This window comes from Clytia hemisphaerica, unplaced genomic scaffold (assembly GCF_902728285.1).
Source record: "Clytia hemisphaerica strain Z4C2 unplaced genomic scaffold, Clytia hemisphaerica genome assembly, whole genome shotgun sequence".
NCBI lineage: Eukaryota > Metazoa > Cnidaria > Hydrozoa > Leptothecata > Clytiidae > Clytia > Clytia hemisphaerica.
The window spans coordinates 522,420-539,353 of record NW_027104530.1 but is presented as its reverse complement, the minus strand read 5'-3'; the positions used below and the strand labels follow the sequence as shown (position 1 = coordinate 539,353).

General features: G+C 34.1%; 1 protein-coding gene and 1 long non-coding RNA gene across 2 annotated transcripts; both read right to left on the bottom strand.

Annotated features, from left to right (window-relative positions):
* Positions 1-2,705: 2,705 nt before the first annotated feature.
* Positions 2,706-3,810, bottom strand: LOC136822328 (uncharacterized). Its single transcript, XR_010848885.1, has 2 exons — positions 3,446-3,810; positions 2,706-3,239 (listed from the first exon to the last, which is right to left on the bottom strand). It is a non-coding gene; the product is annotated as an uncharacterized lncRNA (long non-coding RNA).
* A 1,235-nt stretch (positions 3,811-5,045) lies between these two features.
* Positions 5,046-10,268, bottom strand: LOC136822279 (uncharacterized). Its single transcript, XM_067078518.1, has one exon. The coding sequence runs from the start codon at positions 10,266-10,268 to the stop codon at positions 5,046-5,048; it is 5,223 nt and encodes a 1,740-aa protein (XP_066934619.1).
* Between the last annotated feature and the right edge of the window lie 6,666 nt (positions 10,269-16,934).

The window sequence follows — 16,934 nt, the reverse complement described above, 5'->3', positions numbered from 1 at the left end:
TGAAATTGAACCGATGAAGACGAAAACTGGATTGTTACTTCCATAACATAGGATTCGCCACCTTCCAAACTAGGTACAAGCTGTGAAAAGTAGAAAAAGTAATGAGTTTTGGTACAACAGTCCAGTCTTTGTGGCTCAAGCAGAGTCCAGTATACTACGACTACGTAGTCGTTCGAGTTATGGGGCGTTCAAGTTTTAGAGAAGAAAAACAGCCTAAGATTTTCTCAAAGGAACGAGAAAAACTGTTCGAGTGAGACATTGTGAGACATCAGGAGACATTCGAGTTATGGAGAGTCGACCTGGTCGACTGTAGTAGTATACTAGAACTAATAAATACGAAAAAAGACACTCAGTTTGAAATCAGCCGGCGAGGCGACCTTTTTTTCCGTTGTGTTTGAGAGTATGTTTCAGCTAGAAATTTTGATCTGTTCTGATAAGATCTTCGAAAATTAATCAGCTAGAAATAATGGTGTGTTCTGACGAGACAGGGGTATAACCATGGTCATCAAACGTGTTCTTGTTGTCTTGGTAACCCTAGAAAGCTTCAGAACACATTTTCCGTGGAAAAAATCAAATATCTTACAAGTATATCAAAAAGTTTAGGGAGACAAATAGTGCAATAAAGGTTTTCTAGAAATCAGAACACATCATTTGTATAAGAAAATCGAAGTTCATAACATGTGGTCTCCTAGAAGATAAGAGCACATATTTCTAAAAAATCTCTCCGCCGGCTGCATATGTCAATTGTTGTGTATAAGTCGTATAAGTGACAGACTAGCCCACCAACCTATACTATTTTCAGCTACAAAACGATATAAATACTTGGATTTGTTTGATAAATTACAAGTTGACTTACTTTGTTGAGTTGAAGTGTTGCTTTTTGATAGCCAGCAGTATCTTGCACTTTATTTCTTGCTTGATTCCTCGATATTTTTTAAGTTTTGAAAGAAAACGAATTTTCGCGCTATCAAAAATACAACTGTAAAACTATGAAAAAGTCTTCCATATAGGGTATAGACAAAACGCTGAACGGCGGAACGACGGAATGCCGGAACCGGAATAGCTGTTCCGGCCGGAATAGCTATTCCGCGGAATAATGATTTTTTTTATATTTTGTATTCCGCGGAATATGATTATATATTTTTTTCCATAACCACCTATAATAAAAAAAACACTCTGAGTCCCTATTGAGCTCTGGGCCAAGTCAAGCTAACGAAGGTATGACATCACTGAAAAAATTCTGTGAAGCACGGCTAGAAGTTGGTCCAGTGGTTTAAAGCGTTGGTTTCACGCACTAGGGATCCCCGGATCGAAGCGGGTCAGAGTCACCTTTAAAATTTTTATCCAGGTTTTGATGTTTCATGTTTTTTTGGGTGTAGATTCCGAAAAAATAGGTCTGAAGTCCTGAAAAGTTGACGGAAGGGCGCTATGAGACCGTGAAGGACCCGTACGGAATCGTGAATGACCCCCTCCCCTAGCGCCGGACTGGGTAGGTCTCACGATTTGAAACTTTCTGGAGACGTCAAGCATATCGAAGGGGGGGGAGCATGCCAAATTTCATCACTCCACTGTTACCGGTGCAAGCTACGCTGCAGGACAGCCCCCGTACGGACGATTGCCGGGTCGTACGACGTTTTTAGCCGGTCAAATTTTACGTGAGGTATAGTTAATCTAGTTCTATCTTAGTTATATCTAAGGGAAACACTCAAACATAAAATCCCAAACAACACCCCGGGAAAGGTGTATTAGAATGACTTCACAAGCGAGTGCACGAGTGCATTCCTTTATATACGAAAAACAGCCAATGAGGTAGCCGATTGCTGATTATAGGTGATTATGGGTGATTATGGGTGGTAATGGGTGATTATGGATGATTATGTACAAAGATATACCCTCAAGGGTGATAAAAGAGAAAGATTATCATTATAATAAAAAACCATATTCCGCGGAATAGCTATTACAAAAAATAAAAAAAATAAAAAAAATCATATTCCGCGGAATAGCTATTCCGGCCGGAACAGCTATTCCAGTTCCGGCATTCCGCCGTTCTGCGTTTTGTCTCCACCCTTCCATATAAGGAAATTTGCAAACATGGAATAACGGACAAAATCAACGCGAAAGAAATCAAATTGTTCTCTTCAATACTTATATGTGTGGGAAAGGTGTAGAGGTGTGAAAAATACTTGTGTGTGATTTACACATTTCTATTGCAAAGGAAATAAACCAGCTGCGCTGGAAGCTCCGGCTTAAGTGATTAAAAGATACAAAGGATGAGTTTCTTAAGATAAAATGCGTGGATACTAAAAACCAGATACTAAGAATGGTACAGTGTGAGCTGTCAGATCGAATCTGATGTTTGGCTGGACGTTACCAATCTCCATAATTTATTATGGAGACACAGCCGTTCTATTGCAACAATTTTTTAATATAAAGCACTCAAAGTAGTGTTTAAAACACCTTGAGGAATATGAACTTTTCCCTGATCTGTTTTGAATATAATCATGATATATTTAAAATTTGAAAGGACAAGATTAAGTCGTTTTTCATTCATTCCCTTACTCGTTTGTACCCGTTTCCAGTGGTTTCCAATCTGTTTCGGAGTTGGTATCTAAGGATAAAATGAGCTAGCTGCGCTGAATATCACTCACAACTAATCGGAGAGAGAAGAGTAATTAGTAGAGTCATGGGAATCAAAGGGATAAATATTACAGAATGATTGACAATTTTTTTGAAACAAGTAAAATATTAAATATAACAATGGAGAATTTTAAAAACATTTTTTAACTCTTTAAAAATATAGATTTATTTACATGAAAAGTTACAGTTCAATTATTTTGTCTATATAAAAAGGGTTCGTTTAATCATTCAGCTGGTAACAAATTAAAGTCTTTTTAATCGTACAAGTCCATCCAAGCAATGATTTTCAACAACGAATACAAACCAAACCAAACCAAACCAAGGGATTTATTTACGTTGATTTACATTGGTAGAGAAAAAACACATGATTTTCCAATAAACTAAGGGCAAACCAATCCAGACAACAGACAAGCTAATTTAACGATGTAGTATTTTTTGATCACTTTAAATCAAGTAGAATTTTCTTGAAAACGTTAACATCAGCAACCTTTCCAATAATCAAATTTTCAATGAAATCTTTAAATGTGAGCAAACTGACGGTAATGTTTTATCCACAGTAAAAGCAACAGTATAACGGTGAACTACCATCTGTGATTCGAGATCTAATGCATAATAGAAAAATAGAGAATTCATTATGGAGCTAGAAGCACACTATAAACGGTTGGCAATGATTTCAAATGCCAATGCAGATCGATTTCAAAACAAATCAAAGTTCACGGTATACAGTAGAGCTCTATAAAAGTATATTTATAATATCTATCAAATGAACTGGGCAAATAAGCTTGAAAATAACTGAAAATTAAAGTACCTGATTTTCAATTGAAGAACATCAATGTTGTTTGTTGTAGGGGAGAGCTGATATAATCATTTTGCAATTAGTGAATATATACATACATTCATGACTTGGTACTGATCGAGGAGAAATTTGGTCGTAATCCTGTAAAAGGAAAATGATTTTATGCAATTACATAGACAGGCTAGCTTACACGTTTTTTATTAGAACATACCTTAAGTGTTCTGGAAAGAAATTAAGAACAAGCTTAAGAACATTTTTTAGGCTGGAAATTTGCAAGAAAATAAGTCCATCTAGCCGAAATATTTGGTGTTCTAATAAAAAAATATGTACTCATTTTTATTTGTGCTAAACTAGTTATAAAAGGTTATAACACCTGAATAGCTCTGTAAAAGAGAAAAAAAATCAACATGAAGCCTGATACGATTGAGCGAGGAAAGAATACAATATATTGTTGTTGCTGTTCAAAAGACTTGCGATGCACTAACCTGTTTTGGTGTTTTTTTTTCTGTATATACTTTGATTTAGTATTTTTGGACCAATTCAACTTATGCATGATACCAATGATGATTCAAATTAACTGGCTGCTTCTTTAGATGGTTAGCAATGGATCCACATTAACAATCATTTCACGAACATAAATTCCATCACAATGACACCAATAACAATACTTAACCACAAATAATTGACGATTTTGACAAAGACGAATTCCATTACAATACTTATAAATCAATCCAATACAAGTCCAGCATTTTAATATTTTTGTTCATGTTATTTTAAATGTTTTGTATCTTAAAATAGTTGTTAAATGAAATGATTTTGTAAATTTAATAAACAGAAAAATAACAGAAGTATAAAATTTACAAAAATAAATATAATTTCAAATCTTATCTACAAATGCTATTAAAAAATTTGTAAAAATAAATAAATGCTTAAAATTACATAAAAATTTCAAATCCAAAAATACAAAAAATGCTAATTTTAAATCTTATCTACAAAATGCTATAAAAAAATCAAAATAATAAATGGCATAAAATTATATAAAAATTTCAAATCCAAAAATAAAAAATTTATTATATAAATATCATAAAAAGTGACTTTAAAAGAGAAAAATACTGAGGAGTTAATTTTTTCCTATTGCTTCGAAATATTCAAAATAATCTTTGATGCAAAAAACTCTTTGTTTCTTCCAAATTAATTGCCTTTGTATGTAAATTTTCAGTGTTAAAAATATATTTTGAAGTTCATGAAAACCTAGTTTTTAATTATTTGCTACAAATCAACCTGCGATTGTTGTATATTTTAATCAACTAAAAATTTACATACACGGACAAGGTGAGAGCTGCAATGCCTAATCGAGTCAAAAAGAATATTGCATCCCCCTCACACCCCAATTGCCTATCCCATTGAATTTAAGCCGACGGCTAGAAGTGAATCTTTAATCTTGTATGAAAAGCATGCGGGCCGCATAACTTTGGTACGATTGAACTTGCTTCAATTCCTACCACACAGATTCACTTCTAGCCTTTGGCTTAAATTCATTGGCCTACCCCCATCCCCTCCCTCCCCAGATAAGCAGGCTAAGTAAGCTATATGGTTATGCATGTTTGAATATTTAGGAATTGTTCAATAGAGTGAAGCAAACTCCATCATGGTCTGAAAAATATATATCTTTTACAAAGCATTGTACTTCTTTTTTATCTAAGTAAGTCTTTTTCAAATACACATGATCAAGAAGACCACCTGCCAAATGAGTAGGTTCATTCACTATCAGTTTGTATGACGAGAGCACATCAGCAAGGTCTTCATTTGCAGCATCCAAAGCATCAATATTGAAATCTCCAAGGATAATCTGTACTTCATCATATAAAAGTGTTCTCAGTTCTTCAAGAAAAGTATTTCTTGAAAAGTTAGGTGGCTTGTACAAGAGTAGAAGTGTAATAGGTTGCTCACTAAATGTCTCTTTTTTAAACATTATCTGTGTATAACCAGCTGCTTTTTGGCATTCTAAAATTTCTATTGAAGAATTTGCACAACATGCAGTGTTTTGAAATCTATTGACTGAATTATTATTGTAATCAATTTTGAAATTTTGCAAGGATTCATCAATGTCATTTGTTTCACTTGAAGGTGACAGTTGAGTTTCAGTAAGGCATATCAAGTCACTGCTGATCAAAGTATCTGAATGAACCATGTCAATGACATGTTTTTTGAAAGATCTGACATTTAAAAGTGAAATGTGCAAATGTTTACTGGAAGTCAAAGCAGGTGAAAAAGTTTCAACTTTTTGCAAAGAACTTTCTCTCCTTAATCGTTCATATTCAATGCCTGCTTCACTGTTAACACGGATATGCTTTCTATTGTATTCACCAATCAGAAACAACCCATTTATATTTGTCACTCTGGATAAATTTACATACATTTGGCCTTCATTGAAAGCTTTTTGAGCAAATAATTCAAAGCTTACTACTGCAGATTGTAGTGTTAATCCTTGGACTTTATGACTTGTACAGGCATAAGACAAGACTAGAGGAAATTGTGTTCTTCTGACCATTAAAGGTTTTTCTTTACTCCTTTTATTCCTTTGTTTCCTTGTGTTGAAGGTACATTCTGCTCTTTCAATCAAAGTCCAACTGTTTTCTCTACATACTTGATCTAAATTTGATCCTTTTTTACCTGCTTTTGTATCATCAAGTTTAACATAGATACCTGATATCTTATTAATTGAATTAAATTTAAAACCCATAACTGTTCCAACTTGACCATTAACCAGTCTATCTGTTATGTCAATGTTTTTGGAAATTAAAATGCGTGCACCAACTTTCAATTCAAGCTCACGCGCTAGACCACCTGTTTCTCTTGCTTTAGCACTTTCGATAAACTTCATATCTGAACTTGTCAAATGTTTTGGCACCTCATCTTGTGCGGTAATCAAATGCATTTCCGTTGATAGTTCATTAAGTTTCTTCAAATTGTAAGCATCAACCGGTTTGTTTTCTGCAAAAATATGAGTCACGTCTGCCGGGTAATTTGGGCTGTCCTTAGAAATGAATCTTGATTTCAAAAGCTCTTCTTTTTCATCATCTAGTTCACCTACACGAATTTGATTCAAAAGGTCAACAAAATGTATATCATCTCTTTGCCTCATAACTTCAGTTAATTCAGCCATTTGGAAACTTCTCCACAGTTCAAACCCGTATAATTCATCCATAAGGGAAGGTCTATCATGGGATTCACGTTTCTTATTTTCATTGCCATTATTGGGATCTTTTTTGAGAATAGGAACTTTGTAAATGGGATCCTTAAAAATAGGTGGAAGTTGATATAAATCGCCGCATAATAAAACTGACTTTCCAGCAAATGGCTTTTTCATATTAAATATATCCCGCAATCTTTGATCAATTTTTCTGAACAAACGATTAGGCACCATAGAAATTTCATCAATCATAATTACTTCAACACATGCAAGCTTTTTTTGCAAATTTGCTTTAGATGAACCACTCAATGAAAAGAACTCTGTTGTAGGAATGATCAATCCTGTATGAATAGTAGTTCCATTCACATTAATTGCTGCTACACCAGTTGGAGCAAGCACTAGAATTCTTTCTTTAGTTGGTTCTCCTCCTCTGTACATTAGAAGTTTAGACAAAGAATGATAAATGGTTGTGAGCAAATGGCTTTTTCCTACACCTCCACCGCCGGTTAAGAAAATACGAAATGGCTCAATATTTCTTGGTACTTTCGAAGAAAGGTTCTTTACAAAATCTCTTCCCCATTTGTGAACAATGTCAAATACTTCTCTTTGTTGATGATTTAAAGATCTTATGCGCACATTGATTTCGTTGTCTGGGAGCAAAATTGATTCCATTGGAATAGCCGCTCTAAGGCCAGAAGTGTCATTGTTACTTTCATCCTCTGACTCATCTTCATTGTTTTGATTTCTACTTTGAAGCTCTGCATTTGTATCGTCATTTTCCTGTTGCTCATAATCATTCATATTGAGTATCAAGTCAGTTCTGTATCGTTCTAAGGCATCATCTACCAAACCGGCATATGGTTGGATCAAAGCTCTATTCCTCTCGATAGTTTCAATAACACCAGGTTCTAGCAGCTTTGCAGTGTAAGTCTTTTCTACTTCTGACAACAATTCATTTTCATCGTGGAATGGCAAATATAACATCAGGAGATGGTGTGCATAATCTTCTGGGTTCTTGTTTCTATTAGGTTCATAAAGGCGAAGGACTAGTGGAACTTTGCGACATTTAAGTTTACCTTTCATTGATCTTAATTTAATATTCTTCGGATAATTATTTGACGGATGATTAGATTCTACCAAATTATCTTCAAGCTGATTAGGTTGACAATCATTTTCACTGCATTCCTCATAGACAACAGTATAAAACCTTAAAAACTCTGCATAGCACATTTCAGCAACGGGTTTGTAAATTCCACTTGTATCTTTTGGTCTATCACAATATCTATCCAGCATATTCTTTTTGAAGATTGAAGTGCTATCTTCGGGTAATTGGCTGATTTCATCTTCACTGAGACACATTCTGAACCTTTTTTCTGGGACATTGGTATTTGCAAAGGTTACACCAGGGTAAAGTTTTCGAAGCCATAATTCTGGCATAGTAAGATAGACAGCTTCTTGCACAGATACTTCTCGCTTTGAAACATATGCGTGCGCAACAGATTTCATTTGCTCATACTTATCACCACCGTTTTCAAAGGCGTCTTGAACAGCTTGAGTCATGGCATGTGACACTTCATCTTCACTTTTAGAAAGATATGCACACATATAAGTTGCAGCTTTGTAATAATTAAACACTGGCTGAATATCTAGATTTGCCTGCCATGCTTTGAGTCCTTCAGTAAAGTAGTTGTTTACAAAACATGCATTTGTATCGCGCTTTAAGTAAATGTGAAAGTCTTCATCTTCAGACACTGAGAGAGCATATTCATAATCACTTTTTGGAATATCTAATTGAGCAAGTACTTCATCTATGCTAGGAACTGGATTGTAATTTTCTTCATCCGGGTTGAAAAAGTTTCTTTTGTCTGGATTAAGGTTGCTGTTAATATAATCTCTTACTTTAGATAAGACTTCTTTACGCAATGCAAGTATGGTTTCCTTTTCCTCGTGCGGCAATTCTAGTGGCAACGGCTCAGATACTATTGTTTTCTCAGAAAAGAATTTACCAAAATAAAATCTGCAAGGAGTATTTTTATATTTGCGACATGTTTTTGAATGGCGATGTAATTGATAAGTTTTTACAAGGTTAAATAAATCAGGATCTTCTTCTTGAGATGGTAAGTCAACTTTGATTATCTTATCAAGAAACTCTATGTATTCTACCTTTGTTTCTTTAGTTAGTACTGGTGCATTTAAGATCCAAAGAAATGAATGAATGTGAGGACTACCACGAACTTGGAATTCGACACGGATAGCGTAAAAAGTGGTTTTACCAAGAGGGCCATCTAATATGATTGTTTTAAAAAATACTTCAACTCTGTATTGAAAATGTCTAGCCACAAGTACAGGATTGCTATTTAACAATTCACATCTTTCATGATAGGAAAGATTGTCTATGAATTCATCAGTAACATTTTGACCCTTAAGTTTGTAAATAATAGAGATCAGCTCGTTCCATCTAAGATCAGCGCAACTCAGGGTATTAAAGAAAGTTGGTGGACCTAGTTGTTTAACCATGGCTAAAACTTCTTGTTGAAATTTTTTCCAATAAGCTGGTGTTCCTTTGATAGTACTCATGAAAGCAAAAGCCTTATCATTTGCAATAAATTGCTTCACTGTTTCTTTGAAATTTTGACTAAACATGCCCGCACTTAAATTAGAAGCAGAAACCTTTTTCATTGCTATATTAATTTGATTTGATAGTCTAAGTTGCTGAAGGACAGAACAGGCATAAAAAATGTAGTCTGGGTCAGATGCAAAGTTTTGCTTTTCATTCAAAAGCCTTTGATTAAAATACTTGGACGGACTAAGTTTAACATCACGCTCAACTTTGTAACCAAATTTGCCTTTCGGAAATAAATGAGGATGAGCAAGCATCTCACAATTTTCATCGTACAGAATTGAAATAGGTGTTTCGCCTTCACCAGGTGCCAATGTTAAAATCTCATTATCAACTTCTGCATCGGTTGGAGTGTCGGGCATAAGAGTTGTTTCATTTGCGCTTGAACGGTGAGCATCAAGTGGGTTGATAGCAGTTTCAAGATCATCTGAGGCTAAATCATCAGTTTGTTCTCCAACAGGCTCATCTGCATCTTCACCAGAGACACTTTTATCAGATTCCTCATCTACATCAGAATTTGTTTCCTCCATAACATTTGTAGCATTTTCTACCATTGACTCGTCATTAATGTTATTAATATCAATTTGTATATCATGATAGAGAGGATTGTTTTCTTTCAAATAACTGAGTATACGTTGAATGAAATCAGGCCTGATTGGTTCAAAAACAACATGTCCTCTATATTCTAGTTTTCTTTTCAGACCGTTATCAGTTGTACTTCTTGGTAACGTATTAGCAACATCTTCAACATTGATTGGCACATTACAAATAGACCCTTTAAGTTTTGGAAACTGGCCTTTAGGCATTATTGCAATCTTTTTGAATAAAATTCTGCGCGAAATGAGAATCTTTTCAAGTCTGCGAAGAGTATGAAATTCTTTTGGTAATTCGTCAAGCGAAAGCTTGTTTTTGACAGATTGGCAAGGTAAGTCTCCTTTCTTAAGCTTGTTATGACATGTCTTGCAAATGTACAACTGACCATCAAAAGAAACAACTTCAGAATAATAATCTTCTTCTGGCATGTCATACTTATCAGCAGAATATTTGATAACAGTTTGTCGATAAAGACATCTATTGCAACAAACACATATGTAAAATGGACCTTCATTAACAAGTTTTATTAATTTCTGCACTAAATTTTCTTTGTGTACTTTCTTTCTACTTTCAGCTATCTTACCTTTGTTTTTTTTATAATAAACTCTACCTTGTTCATTAATTTTTTCTTTGTTTTGGGAACGATAGTTTCTGTTATTTTCCTGAATTTTTTCCTTGTTTTGGGAACAATAGTTTCTGTTATTTTCTTGAATTTTTTCCTTGTTTTGGGAACGATAATTTCTGTCATTTTCTTGAATTTTTTCCTTGTTTTGGGAACGATAAATATTGTTATTTTCAATAAGCACTTCTTGGTTTTTCTGATAATATGTTTTATTTGTTTCTTTACGTGTTTTTTGATATTTAGTAGAATGATTTCCATCACCACAATCGTTTTTCCTTTTGCGGGTACAATTTCTCAAAAATGCCGAAAAGTCTTGCTGCAATATATCTTTTAGCTCTTCTCTCAAACCGCAAATTTGAACAAATTGGATTTCAAAGTGAGCACTCTCATTTTCCATTTCTACTAAATAAAAACATTGGATATATTTTTCAAGTTCGAAAATATTATCAAATTTTAATAGACACGACTTTCCATTTGATGGTTGAAGCAGACCACGTTCATTTCGACTATGAGAGTCAAAGATGAAATAGCCTTGAGTTCGACTCATAATTGCTATAGTGAAATTTTTAATAATCATTAATGCATTGAAATCTAGATTTTCAGAGGAACTAAAAGTGGTACGAAGTAGTGGATAACCATCAATAAGTTTAGCTTCACCATTCGTAAAATTCAAAAAATTGATGTCAGTTACAATGCTGTTTGTTTCAATGAATCGCGGCATTTCATCAACGGAAAGATAAGAATTAGTGTTTAATTGTTTGTACAACTTATCTCCTTCAATTAAGATTTTGTCAAGGTCTGTTGTCTTCCAATTAGAAACATGTCGAAAATTTGACCAAAAAAGAGCATACAGACAATTTACGCTACATTGTGTTCCAGCTGTATTGCCAAACAAGTCCTCATTTGCTTGGTTAAATGAACCTAAAACAGCCTTTGAAACTTGATACGCTGGCATTTTGGGACGCTTGCTAGTATTTTGAATTGCTAGGTTTTCGTTGAGTGTTAGGTTGATGCTTTCAAAATTAACTAGAACAAATGACAGATTATGTAGGTTGTGCAAGTTATGCAGGTTGTGTAGGTTTTTCAGGTTGTGTAGGTTTTGCAGGTTTAGCAAGTTAAGCAAGTTAAGTAAGTTAAACAAGAGGATGCAAGGAGCTCGCATGCAACCTCCCAGGGTGTAGCTGCTTGTCTGATATATAACACAGACAAGCTTATGCTATCTTTTATTGATAACCAACAAGTGAGGTTAATTAACCAGTGTACACTTGCTGCTATCGTTTCGTTTTTTAAAATGACTAATATACAAGGAACTAAAAAGATTTGGAGAGCTCTGTCTTACCCAATAATTTGGAAGAAAGTACAAGCGAACTGCGACAAGCCAGCAAGCCACGATGTCAACACGAAACACGAAACAGTATTGGCCAACTATTAGGTAACTAATTCAAATTCAATGTTTTCTTACTCAGTTTTTCGGTAAAAGTGGCGCATTATAAGGGAGATAAAATGTGGCTGATGCAATATTGTAGCATTTTAGCGCATCGAACGCAATTCATATCCCGATACCACGAGTTATTAAGATCGGGAAAATCGGAATTTGTAAACAAACAAAAAATGTCTTGACCGTCGTCGTCGGACGAGAGAGAATTTAAGGCTCCTAGGCCGGAGCAACAATGGAAAGACAAATTAAACATCACAAGAAATATAAACTTCTTTATCGGTAAGTTTTATTACTTTGATTTCAATTTTATGGATTTTAAAATTAAAAAAGAAATTTTTCCATACCAAATTTGATAGCAAAATTTCATTTCATAAGATTTTTATAGGAAAAATATATAAAGAGAGAAATTTTCGATTACGTAATGAAAATCTACTCCAATCAGCTTTTAAGATTCAAAATGAATTTGTCCAATCAGCTTTCATTGCTAGATTTTCAAATTCTGTTCATTATTCGTTGATATTTTTTTTCCATACAATATTTTTGTTAGTCTGTTGTCTTATATATTTTTAGTTGAGCGGGGTAACAGCATGGAGGGGAGTTTTTTTGATAGAATAAATTTGAAATAAGTTTCATTTTTACCATTAATTTTTATTTTGCTCTTTATAGTCGCGCGGCTGAGGTCGAAAAACGTTTCATTTCGTGATACATATTTTAGATTCCAAAAAAAACAACGGAAACTCGCGAATTAGTATGTGTAGATTACAAAATCAAAAAGTTTCCACGATATTATCGTGCAAGTAACGAGTAATTGGCGATTTTTTGCTTTTCCAGGCAAAATTGCAAGGCCTGGAAGGGGCCAGGAAATTCATGATTTTTGGGGGGTCTTCAAATTAAAAAAAGACCTATACCACATGATAGAGCTCTTCAAACTGAGCAAAAAAGTGTATTACACCAAAGTCCCAACTTCTCTAGATCAAAAGTTATGGGCCTATTTGTGGTCAAAAAGGTGTTTAATTTTGCATAAATTAATGCAGATTGTGGGGAAATTCCCTGTTTTCCATCAGTTTTTTACCACAAATAGGCCCATAACTTTTGATCTAGAGAAGTTGGGACTTTGGTGTAATACACTTTTTTGCTCAGTTTGAAGAGCTCTATCATGTGGTATAGGTCTTTTTTTAATTTGAAGACCCCCCAAAAATCATGAATTTCCAAGCCTTGCAATTTTGCCTGGAAACGCAAAAAATCGCCATTTACTCGTTACTTGCACGATAATATCGTGGAAACTTTTTGATTTTGGAATCTACATATACTAATTCGAGAGTTTCCATCGAAAAAAGTGGAATCTAAGAGGTGTATCACGAAAATCATTTTCTAGCCACTTTTTTCGACCTCAGCCGCGCGACTATTAGATTAGATAATATTACCGTAAAAAATTCAGCAAATTACTATTATGGAAACAAAGAAAGACGCCAAAACGACATCATTGGCTCGCAATGTCTTGGTTGGAAAGAGAAATTTGGTTGTATCGATATTTTCAGTTCCTTGATGAGAATTACTGTATACAAATTACTAGCTAATTATCAAACTAGTCATAGCTTTCACTAAATGCCCCCACAGAAAGGTCATGTCATGCACTTATAAAGCTTTTAATGCTTTCAAAATTAAAGCATAAAAAATTATCAGGAATAATTGATTAATTTAATTATTTATTGATTGATTGAAAAAAAATGATATTCCATTAACAAAATACTTGAAGAATTCATGCCTTCATGCAGCTTGACAATTTAATAGAATTCAAGGAAAAGCTGGAAAAGCTTCTCAAAAACATATTTCGAAAATCATGGTATCATTATGTTACTGACTTTCACATCCTGTCACATCTCCTTGTTTGTTTGTTTTTTCTTACAACAATATATGTAATGATCATTCACTAAATAGACCTTTTCCGATAATGCTGCAGACATCTTAGATTGTAGGCAAAATATATAGCGGTGAATAAATCAACAAGGAAACCAATCAGAAATAGCTTGTTTATTTTTCATTGGCTGTTATATATTTCAACAATTCTCTATTGCTACTTTGCCTAATAAACAATAGTAAGATGATAAGATGATACTGCGTATAAAATTTATCAAAAATTTCTGCGCCATCTGAAATAGACCAATCCTAGTTAAGGCCCGGGCTCCACTTGCGTATGCTGTGATTGCAGTCAAAAGAAAAATAAAGAAACGTCATTTGTCATTGTGGTCCATTCAGACGTACAGTCGAAAAGTTGAAATGTGCCTAATTTTTTTTTAAAGTGCATAGTACTTTTTCATGATGCAATCTTTTGTCCAAGCTGAAAGGATTGAAGCCATTAAGATATTATTGCAGCGCAGACAATGAAGAGACGGCCCTTCAGGAAACTAGACTTTTTGAGTTTTTAGCTATATACTCTCACTTTATGGTGTTCCTGTATGACTGTCTGTGTGCCTAGTCTAACCACCGTTAAATGCCTTAACTCGGTAAGCTTGAATTGGAGCTATTTCACCAAACCCCTAGAGCGTAAGTTATTTAGGCTATCACAACTGCATGAAAAAGTGGAACGTGCGCATGCAAAGTTAAACGAATGTAAGCAAACTTTTTTTCAGGTTTTTAAAATAGATTTACCACACTGAACAAACAGTGAAAACACTCTAAGTGAGGTAAATCTATTTTGAAGACCAAAAAAAAAACATTGATTGACATTCAACACATTCAACCACTTTTGGATTCAACTTTTTGTATTTTGCCGGTATCTTGTTTTACCAAGTTAAGAAGGACTTTCTCGAGTTACGAGCATATGATGGTCTTTAAAGCTTAAGAAGCTCTATAAACAATAAAGCTAGTTATTAATATAATAACAGACAAAGATAAATTACAGTTTGAACAAAAATATCAAATGTACATTTGAAAACTTGAGCAAACTTCTTTAAAGATTCCAGAAAAAGAATTGAAATCATTGCTGAAATGAACTTCTGACTAAATTACAGTATTCAGTTTCAAAGACAAGAAACAAAATTTGACATACAAAACACTTTTTCCAATCACTGAATCAGCTCACCATCATAACCAGTCTGCCATTTTGTTTGTTTTGATTTGCACAAGTAATATTGTAATTCGTGTTATGGTGTAATCACTATGCTTTTTCTATAATTTGCATTTATAACACTCGCTTCAGCTTTTCAATGCTAAATCAAAACTAATAAAATGTAATACGCAATAATGGTAATAGCATATAACGTAATATGAAAATATGTATAACATTTACCGCTGTATAAATTACCGCCATATTTTTGCGGAACACTTAATTGGCCGGAAAGCCGATTACGACGCAAAAACAAAAACAATTCGCAAAGAATCGAGATTCCAGTCCAATATATTGCGTGAAGCTATGAGTGCCTCCTCAGTCGCTACGCTCCTTGCGGGGGCAATTACTAGCTAATGTTATTGACTGAAGGCAATGTAAAAATCGACAAGATGACTGAGATGACGTAGTAAACCACCGACTTACAGAGAAAGCTGTGCTTGAAAATTGCAAAAAATCAATGGAGAATGGAAGTTATGTCAGTTGCTGAACGATCAAACGATACTGAACTACAGGAGCTATTCATTGATTCATCTTTTCCTAAAGGTTCTCTGTGGATGTCGTTAGAAATTTAAATCTATGTAAACACGTAAAACACGTAAATGATTGGGATATATTTTCTGGACATGTATTAAAATTGCTCAAGTACTGTATTTGTTACTTTATTTTAATAAAATCGTTCTTCAATATAATTGTATTTTAGATATTATAGAAACAAGCAAGAAACCTATATTCACATTGCATTTCAAACGTGCTTTAAAGTAGAACCCAGATCCATTTTCGACCATTTCCTAATTTAGCCAGTTTAAAGATAATTTTGGACAAGCTAAGTTCTACATTGGGAAGTGCTTTTTTACAAAGTTTGGGAAGAGTAAAATCTAGAATCATTTTCGACCATTCCCTAATTTAAACAGTTTCAGGGCAAGTTTGGATAAGCTAAGTTCTACATTGGGAAGTGCTTTTATACAAAGTTTGGGAAAAGTAATATCTAGATCCATTTTCGACCATTCCTTAATTCAAACAGTTTCAGGACAAGTTTGGATAAGCTAAGTTCTACATTGGGAAGTGCTTTTATACAAAGTTTGGGAAAAGTTAAATCTAGATCCATTTTCGACCATACCCTAATTCAAACACAATTCCAAATATGGGGGGAAACGTAATATTTTATTGGGAAATGATGTTTCACAAAGTTTGGTAAACGTAACATCTGGACCCGTTTTTGCTGGTTCCCAGCGTCAATCTAGGCTAACAAAAGGTCTGAACAAAAATAAATCGGTTAGGTTTTTGTCATTTTTGGATTGTGAAACTGTGACTCACAAGCTCCAGAAATTGAGATTCCCAACCAGGGTATCCGAATATCCGCATACAGATTTAAAGTTTGTGAAATTGCATTTGACAACCTTGTGAAGAGTTGCAGGATCCCAACCTTGTGATTAGTTTGGGAAACCCACCTATTCCCAAATCTGGAAACGACATTTCACAAAGCTTGTGATCTATTAATTTTTTCCTGTGCTTCTTGCCAAGTTTCTCAACATCAACAATTTTTCAATTTTTATTATGTATTTTCTTGTTTCGACTTTTTAATTTTTATGTTTCTCTTCTTTCTTACAATTTTATTTTTCTCAACACTCACACACTTTAACTTTTTTCTTCTCTTTTTAATATGCGGCACGTGTGGACCATGAAATATTTTACGTGTTGTCTCAATGACTTTCTTTAGAGGACTGTGATAAACAAAATATCGATATTTTCAACATTGGAATCGCTATACACGACAACCGAATTGGTCCGAAATTAGCCTCTGACATACATAAGTACCCGACCACCAACTCATTACCAGCTAATCCTCCCATCATGGACAAGGACAGTGCGTTGATTATTAAAAAACTTAACGAAGTCATTGAGACTAACAAAAAGCTCGTGAAATC